We start from the raw sequence: 9,387 nt of genomic DNA on the forward strand, positions 1-9,387 counted from the left end.
TTTTCTTCTTATTTGACATTATTTTGTTGGTTTGGGTTTATGCTGGTGTCCACAGTCATTATGAAAAAATTATTTTCATTGTCAGCTTTTGAAGAAAACGCTTGAAGGTTTGGATCCAAAAACTATGGGAAAGTAATCTAAGAAAATTATGTTATCAGCCCCGCATGTTGCTTCTTAGGTTATTATCAGTGTTTTGTTTTATTTCAAACCTTAGAGATCATAAAAGTTCAAGTTTGAGAGCCATAATGGTAACTAGGAGCAACAATAGTTGTAAAACATTTGCAGCCTTTAAAACACATTAGACTTGTCACGTTTCAGAGCACTGAAACAGCATTAACAACTTCTCTTCAGTTGTTGACAGTTTGATCCTTCTCAATAGGATGTTTTTCAGAAGGATCCCTTAATGCATGGACGTAATTTGGAGGGGGGACATGTCCCCTGCACTTTTTCAAAAGTCCGTTCTTGTCCCCTGCACTTTTTGCTGTCCAAAAACAATGTTAGGCTACAGTACACAGACAATCGTCTTCCCTGAGTTTAGAACGCCCACAAGCTCCTGATTGGGCTTGGTCCATCTTTTCTTGTGTGATTGGCGCACAGTGCTGTCATTCCACTGAAGCTCACTTTATGCAACCCCTGAATCTGGTCTGTGAAAGGTTTTGTAGAAAAACGTAGATCTGCAAAAGACGGCAGTTGGCAAGGGAATCTGCTACTGTCTAGGGTTGTAATGTTAGGTGTATGAATTTTTAGAAATCTTTTAATTGGTCTCATATGCTTGCACATGTTCGTGTGTGTTTGGTTATTAGACTCGCAGTCAGGATATCTGAAAAAAGAGAGACATCATAGAGGTCTTAAAAAGTCAATGTGTTAGTTACATTAAAAGAACTGTCTAACACCCCTCCTAAAAAAAAAAAAAAAACCCTCACTGGCTCCATGAAGCAACAGATCCACTTCAAGATCCTCCACTGCATTTTAAAGCTTTCAATAAGCTTGCAAAGTATATTTGTTTTATTAAAGTGCTGATAAATCAAAGGTATTATTCCATCTATCCATTTTCCATCATGCTTTATCCCAGCTGGGGTCGCGAGTGGTGCTGGTGCCTCTCTCCATCTGTCTACGGACCAGAGGCGGGGTACACCAAGGACAGGTCGCCGGTCCATCGCAATGCCAAATGTTTTATTGTTAAATATTATTATTAATCACGAAACAAGGAAAAAAATACAAACTACGAATGCGATTTTAGATCTCCAAGCTAATAATAATAGTAAAACTATGTGTTTTTAATTTGAACGGATTGTTGCACCCCAAATTGTCCAGTTGTTCATGTCATGCATCCATATATTTTGTCAGGAGAGGGATAGCAGAGATCCATGAGAAAGTGGAGGAAACAAACACAGAAGAACTACTGGAAAATAAACTGAACTTATATATATTAAATAATACTTGCACCCCACCCACTTTTGAAATCAAAATTTCATCCATGCCTTAATGCCAAGTTTTAGAGCATCAGCTGCCAATACCAGAGACCCACATTGTGTGTTACCCTAATTGGTTTTGTAGTAAGGTTTTGAATACAAGCTTGGATTCTTTCTCTGTAAGGAAACAATAGTCTTGCAGTCATAATCATAAGTCAAGACATGTAGGGGGCTATTGTGACATAAGCAGGGCTTGATGGAAATTCCTAAAACTCCTTCCTGCTGGCCTCATGAAAGCCTCCTTGTCCAGTTTCAGTGCAAATGCTCTGAAATCCTTTCTTGCTCGCACACACCCAACGTTCCCTCTAAGCTGAGCGCTTGCGCAATTGCTCACTGCTCGTGCATTCTCAGCGCACAAGAAAATCTATGCAGCGCATATTAAATCTAACATAAACTGTAAATCAAATAAACTAATAACACTTTTTCAGTATAATTTTTAATTTTGAAATATGTTTCAAAGATGAATTTGGATAAATATGTATAATAAAACAGGAGAATTCCTTTAAAAATAGTTCAGCCACTGTCCTTATTCAGCGCACGAACGAGCGCTGCAGGAGCATAAATAAATAATCCAGCAGGAAGACAAATATATGACCGACTTATTTTCCAGTCTAGGATTTCTAAGCAATAAAACTCACAGATTCATAACAGTCCTGCTGTCAAACTTGCACACAGCTGAAGATCCATCCATTCACCACGTGGCGCGATGCTCCGAGTGACCTTTTTTTGTTTGCTAGTTTGTTTGTTTTTTAAATTCAAGTACATGATGAAGCAAATTTTCAGATATGTGGCTCATGGATGAAATCTTTATTTCAGAAGTGGCGGGATGCAAGTATTTATTTTAAAATAACTAACTTCAGGGTGTTTGACCATCCAATCACAGACCCATTCAGTGGCGCATCAGAGGTTTGTAAACTGAGCCTCTTGGGAGTGACAGCGGTGACAGCCAATCACACGAGGAAATATGGTGGGCCAATCAGGAGCTTATGGGTGGTCTAAACTCAGGGAAGCTGGCTTCACAGTAAATGTTGCAGTGTTAAAGTAACATTCAAGAGTACATTTGGTGCCAATCTGAATTAGTGTGGGACCAAATGTACTCTCAAAGTGTAACTTTAACACTGCAACAATTAGTGTGAGCTTGAGCTGCAGTTTATCCACTTGGTCCTAATGCTTAACGAATGTCAGGGTACTGTAGCGTAATAAAACATATGTCAAAAAAAGTGCAGGGGACATGTCCCCCCTGTCCCACCAAAAAGTTACATCCATGTGGTGGCTGCAGCTCTAGATATAAATTCACTCTCTGCATTTGACCTCATCCCCTTGTGGAGCAATGGGCTGCCATGGGGTTAAGGGTCCAGCTCAGGCTGAGGCTGTGGGGTTCGAACCAGGTATGCAACCTTCTCTAGAGAAGCGCACTTCTCTAACCACTAGGCCAACACTCCTGTGAAAGACTATTTAGTTTAATGAATAGTATCAAACCAGCATCATCTTACATGTAGCGTTCTGCACATCTCATGAAAAAAAAAATAGTTTTTTTGTTATGGGCAAAAAAACAACACTTAAATGAAAAATAAACTGATGGAAATTGATGCTGTAATATATTATTTATTTAATAATCCACATTGCTATGATCCCGGGTTTATAACAAGTTTTGTGGCCTAAAAGCGTTCACATCTGATGTTGCTCACAGTGATCCTCAGTCTCAAGGGGCTAGTATTTGAAAAATTAGAGGTAACTTTGCAAACACCTTTTTTTATCCCAAATATCCTCTCTGCAATCTGTGGGTTTAGAAGATGGAGATTAAAGCAAGAAAATCCATCTTTGAAACCACAGTTGTTTTTTATGTTTCTTGGATTCAAGACAAAGAGACAAATACTGAAACAGAAATTACTTTCTATTGTTGCACTACTCTTTTAATAGCTTAATTTGTCTTATTATCTGTGTTAAATCATTAATAATTTTGGGAAACTTGCATCATCCTGTATTCACATCCTGTAGGCTATCGATTAACAACTGGAGCTTGAAATACAATTTGACGTCTTTCCTTGGGACTTAACTTGTAACTTGTAAAACAATGAAATGGTTTCTCCTCTGGCATTTAAACACAAATTACTCCCGGGAGTTAAATGGAAAGTAATATTATCTTATTCTAAGATGTTAGACTTGATTTTATATTTATATTATAGCTCAGTGTTGCATCTGGAAAAGTCCTTTACATGTGGTCAGATGGTGCCTTCACTATCCCGGGAAATGTTTTTGCTGTATTCCTGAATGTCATCAAATGAAAGAACCAAACCTGCAGCACTGACAGAATAATTAGACTGAATAAATGCTACAAAGCAGCTCAGATTAGTGCAGCCGTGGGAGGATTTAAGCGCCATCTAGTGGAAAACTATTGCAAACGTTATTGTTGAGTCCAGCTTCCTGAATTCATTGAAAAACCTTTATTGGAAAGCCTTTTATGTCATAAATGAAATGAAAAACTTTAAAAAATATTGTATCTCTAGACCCAAAATATTTGTTTGATAAAGTGAAAATCATTATTCTTTTTATTAATAAAGATTATTCTAAAAAGAAAAAAAAAAGATTTAGAGTTTAAAACAAAAATAAAGTAAACTGCTGTTTCTAAGAATAATGTCCAAAATGCGATGCTGCAAATGGCTGAGGGACTATTTCCTTTAAGGTGGAACTTTATGGTTCAGGAATAGAAAATAACTGCAAAACACTTGTTTATTTTGACAAATCTTAGTTATTACCTGTGCTTTAGAATCCCTTGGTAAAACTTTAGCACGAATTAATGAAGGATTATAATCTGTGTTCAGTCTGCAGATTCTGTTTGAAGCTATAGATAAACTCAGCTATTACTAACCCTGCATCACCTCACTCTGTCTGAGCCATCATTGCTCAGCAAACATGTTCATATCCAGAGAGATGCTCTTTCCAGCCCTGCCAATTTCACAGAACCAGCTGTTTATTAGAGTTTAGACAAAATGACCCTTCCAGGCTGCTGTTGTATTTCAACATTATGCAGCTGCATTTGTTAGAGATAAAACAATTCATGATAAAGTTCAACCATTCCTTTTTATTAAAACATGAAAGGTAAAATACTGAATGTTAAATTTCTGATTATTAAAATACTTTGAATATGCAAAGCAACACACAGAGAGTTTCTTTCAAAAAAATCTCCCCTTTAAATTGGTTGGTCCAGATACAAGATCCAATAGCACCTGGAACTGGACTTTCTGATAACTTTTTTCCACCCAAGGAGCCAGACCCTGTTATAAATGTTTGAAGTGCATCATACGCTAAGCTTGTTCATTTAATAATGTTTCACCATTTTTTCTATTTTCCACCCATCTTTAACTTCTTGGAGCAAACATTCTTCCCATTAACATCCCAGTTTCACGTAAAATGTGAAGAACATGAACAACATTTGAACCCCAGAGCCAGATGAGACCTCCCTGTCTCAGGGTTGCTGGAGCAGAGGCAGGTTGTAACTTCTGGCAAACGTGTCCGTGATGCTGCTGCCACCGAAAGCTGTCTGATTACATTAGGTCAGAAAAAAACAGAATTAAACCAACAAACAACCTTTCTTTTGATCTTTGAGACTCAAACAGATTGTCAGCAACTTTCAGATCTCTGATAATGTTCTCATACAAAGGTGCAATTGTATTTTAATTAATTATCTTACTTCCTCTGGATTTAGATTAGAAGATTACATTGATCTAATTTAGAAATCAAACATATACTAATACAAAGAAAACATGAATAATAAAAAATAAGAGTTAAGTAGTAATAAGAGTTGACTTGTTCATTTCATGGTTATTTATAATTCATGTGTCAGATATAAGCATGTTGATAAGATATGAGTTTGATTTTTTATTCTAGCCAACAATACTGCCTGGTTTATGAACATCAAAGTCATTTAAAGTTTACACTAAAGCAGCTTCAGATGTAAAAAACCTCTGAGACAGGATTTGACTAACTGAATATTTTCCTTTTCGGGAAAGTTTGACACATAGAGGTGCGAGAACACAAAGCGCTCAGCCTTGTTCCGCCTCTTGACGATAGATCATTTACTCAAAGGTTCTCCTCAGATTCAGAATTTCTTTCTTTAAAAAGCCGGGTAAAGATCTGTATTCAAATGTCCGAATATCAAAGGCTCGGATTGTTTTTGGACCAAACCAGAAACCAAACAGAAGGACCCGCTCACAGGCTGGTGTCGGCAGTCTTTGGCTTCATCTCGCCACCAGCATTCGGCAGTGATGTGGTGTCGTGTCGGGTGTCCCTGCAGAAGAACACGGCTGGGTTCTTGCAGGCCCACATCTCTGCTCCTCCTGCCACTCCAGTTTTTCCAGGACTGGAACTTGATAGCCGACTGTTGTTGGTTCCAGCTCGGGTCACGTAGCGGTCCCTGATCCTCTCCACCTGGTTCAGCCGGGTCTCACGGTTCCGGCTCTGACCGGACAGGTAGGCAGCAATGTTTCTGGTCCTGTAGCCCTCCTCCCGGCTACGGCCCAAAAGCATGGAGATATTGGGGTTCCTCAGGACGTAGATCAGCGGGTTGATGGCACCGTTAGCCCAGGCCAGCCAGATGGCAACAGTGTCCATGGCCGGGTTGAACCTGTAGTTTCCGATTGCCGTGACCAGACCCATCAGGCAGTACGGCCCCCAGCAGCAGATGATGAACACAATCATGATCAGAACCGTAGTGGCTGTTCTCATCTCGCTGTAGAAGCGCAGCAGGTACGAGTAGGTGGTGACGGGTCGAACCCGGATCTCAGAGAGTCGGACTGTTTTGCAGATGTTGTAGTGGCAGAAGCACATGAGGGAGAACGGCAGTAGATAGCACACAGAAATCAGGCAGATGCTGTATGCCGTCCCTACACTAGAGCTCCCAGGGTGGAAGACATACATGCAGTGGTAGAAACCTCGTTTATGGACTCCTGATGAGGTTCGGACCAGCAGGTAACCAGGCAGGGAGAAAACCACCGCCGTTAACCACACAGCAACCAGCAGCTGGGTGGCTTTCTGACGCCCGATCTTAGCCTGAGGCTGTCTGACGATGGCGTAGTACCTGTCGAAGGAGATCAGCGTCATGGTGAGCGTGGAGATGATCCCAAAGCAAGTGTTGAAGAAGCCATTGGCCACGCAGAAGGCGTCTCCAAACATCCAAACGCCGTCCTTGCTGAAGAGCATGACGAAGGAGAAGGGCAGGCACAGTACGGCCGTCAGGAAGTCCGACAGAGACAGCGACATGATGAAGGCATTGGTCACTGTCCGCAGCTGTCTGTGTTTGATGATAACAACGACCACCGCAGAGTTGCCCAGACTGGACAGGAGAAAGATGAAGAGCAGCACCAGAGCCTGAGCTGCCACCGCCATGCCCTGCAGAGCCGAGTTCCCATCAGCTGCACTGAGCACCGCCGTCGTCGGTGGCAGCTGGATTTCACCTTCATCTGTGCCCCTTTGCTCCCTGAGGGCCGAGAGGTTACGTGATGCCCCGACAGAGGCCTGAGTGGTGGCCGTCACTAGGCCGGTTACTATAGAGACGACCCTAGAGAGACATCCAGAAAAGATGAAGCAATGAATAAAACTCTGAGCTATAACATCTCGTTACCGTCCGGTGATGAGCTTCAACAAACAAGCTGCATGATAAACGACTCAAATAACCTCTGATTTAGTCTCATTAGAGAATCACCAATATTGCATCTTGGCTCCAGCAGAACATTTTAAAAATGGAGCCACGTTATCTCCCTATTGCACCTGGAATTATTATTTTTGTAATTATTTCCAAAGCTGGTCAGTAGGGCATTAGAGCCCTCTGTATTACGTGGCTCTATCTTGTTTGTCTTCTTAACTTGGATTGGTTTTCAGGAAGGTCACATGTGCTGTCAATCAAACCGAACCAGAAATACTATGTCTGTGGATGTTTTTATTATGTAAGCTGCACTGAACAGGGAACCAACAATCACTGCTAACAAGGTGACTAAGGATGGGGCAGCTTAGAGTGCTGCTGTCCTGCAACTTATATGCATAAAACAACTATATATTGATATCAGGGGCAGAAGAACTGTATTTATGCAAGAATTGCCCCTGTTCCACGATGCAAACATGGTGGTGGTAGCACCATGGTGTGGGGATGCTTATGTTCAACAGCGTCCCCACTACATGACAGGGAAATGGGATGCAGTTGATGGGAAGATGGAGGGAACTAAACACAGAACAATCCTAAAGGAAACCTGCTAAACCTGGGGTTCACATCTCTGCATGAAAAAAAGCATTAAAATACAAGGAATAGTTTAATATAAAGTTTATTTATGTGTTAGAATGGCCTAATCAGAAATATAGAGCTATATCGAGCAGGGTATTTTACTTTGACTCAAAAACTGGGGCTCACTGATGCTCTAAGTTAGGCTGATGAAGATTCTCAGTCATTCAGATAGAAGTCAATTTCAGATAGAAGCGAAAAGAAGCAAAACATCTTCAAACTCAGAAACAAAGTCCATTAGATTGCTTTTAATTTTCTTTTTTTTTTTTGGCTCTCCATTAGCTTTAAACTCTTGCTCTTTGCAAAGATTACAGCCTCCAGATGTGCTAAACTGGCAGAAAACAAACCCCAAAAGACTTATAGCTAAAAAACAAAAAAGGTGGTTCTTAAAAACGACACTTTTTATAAGTTGATCCAAAACAAAATGAGAAAACCTTACATCATTTTCCCTCCAATCCATAATCCTGCACTATTTTGTGTTGGTCTCCATGTTAAATGTTAAGATAAGGTGAAGTTAGGGGTTCAAATACTTTTAAAAGGAGTATCTGTATAGATCTGTATAGTATCTGTTTAGATTAAATGTTCTATGAATGATTGATGCTGGTTTAATGAGATCAAACCATGTGGGGTGAATAAAGTTACCTGGGTTCTACAGGTGAGGCGGTAATACTGGGACCCATGCTGTCGGCTGTGTAGTTAGAGCCGGACTGAAGAGCCATGCTGACAGGTGAATCCATTGAGTGTCTGCAGCCAAACTGGATCCCATCAGCTCCCAGTTAGTCCTGCAGCTGCTGATCAATTATTGACATGGGTTTGAGCACCATCCTCCTCCTCCTGCTGCTGACCTTCATCTCCTGGCAGCAGCTCCCAGATGGAGAGGTCATCGACTGATGCTGCGATCGATCCTCATAAAATATAGATGTTCCCACATTTAGAGGCAAGTCACACAGAACCACTTCAGAGCCATAACCATCTCAGAACTGGTGGACTGGTGTGGACTCAGTCCAGATGTGCTGAACATCTGCAACTGATTTTAATAATAAATAATGAGAATCAAATACTATAATGTTGCAGTCCTTTTACAATGAAACCGATCAAAACCGCGGATCACTCTGAGTTAGGGGGGGAAACACAGATCCTGGATCAGAACAATGCAGCAGATGAAAGACTGGATCCTGATTAGAAGCACAGACCTGTTTGAGCTGATCACCGCTCCTGGACAAGATCCTCCTTAGAACCGAACCCTGCGCTGTTGCTGCGACTCTCTGGGTTCACATTTCTAATCACATCCATCGATCCGCTCTCGGCAACTTCCTGTCCGCGCGCACGCTCCTCCTGTGACCGTCTTTTCACACGGTACGCGCGCGGACCGGATATGACGCTGCTTCATGTAAACTGGACGGCGCGCGCTCTTCGTGCGTTTTGCTTTGATCATAGCAGACAACTGGGTCCAGATTTGTTTTAGCCCAAAACATATCTGGACCCTCGGTGGGCGCGGGAACGCGCTCACGGCTTTGTGACGGTTTCTACAGTAACGGCTGATGATGCAGCAGGCGGCTTCTTAAAAGTTCATCCTGGTCAGGGGCGGACCTAGATGGGGGGCTAGGTGTCGCCAGGGCCACCCTTGCCAATCATTGGCCACCC

At 41.6% G+C, this 9,387-nt stretch overlaps 1 protein-coding gene across 2 annotated transcripts; it reads right to left on the bottom strand.

The window, feature by feature from the left end:
* Positions 1–4,094: 4,094 nt before the first annotated feature.
* On the bottom strand, positions 4,095–9,181 carry gpr135 (G protein-coupled receptor 135). Of its 2 annotated transcripts, XM_015394686.1 has the most exons (3): positions 8,937–9,181; positions 8,386–8,648; positions 4,095–7,029 (listed from the first exon to the last, which is right to left on the bottom strand). In XM_015394686.1, the coding sequence occupies exons 2-3, from the start codon at positions 8,478–8,480 to the stop codon at positions 5,682–5,684; spliced, it is 1,443 nt and encodes a 480-aa protein (XP_015250172.1). In that variant the 5' UTR covers positions 8,481–8,648; positions 8,937–9,181; the 3' UTR covers positions 4,095–5,681. The 2 variants fall into 2 exon arrangements, with proteins under 2 accessions (XP_015250172.1, XP_015250171.1); XM_015394685.1 differs by having other exon boundaries at positions 8,386–9,181.
* Positions 9,182–9,387: the final 206 nt, after the last annotated feature.

This window comes from Cyprinodon variegatus, unplaced genomic scaffold (assembly GCF_000732505.1).
Source record: "Cyprinodon variegatus isolate N-32 unplaced genomic scaffold, C_variegatus-1.0 Scaffold704, whole genome shotgun sequence".
Taxonomy (NCBI): Eukaryota; Metazoa; Chordata; class Actinopteri; order Cyprinodontiformes; family Cyprinodontidae; genus Cyprinodon; species Cyprinodon variegatus.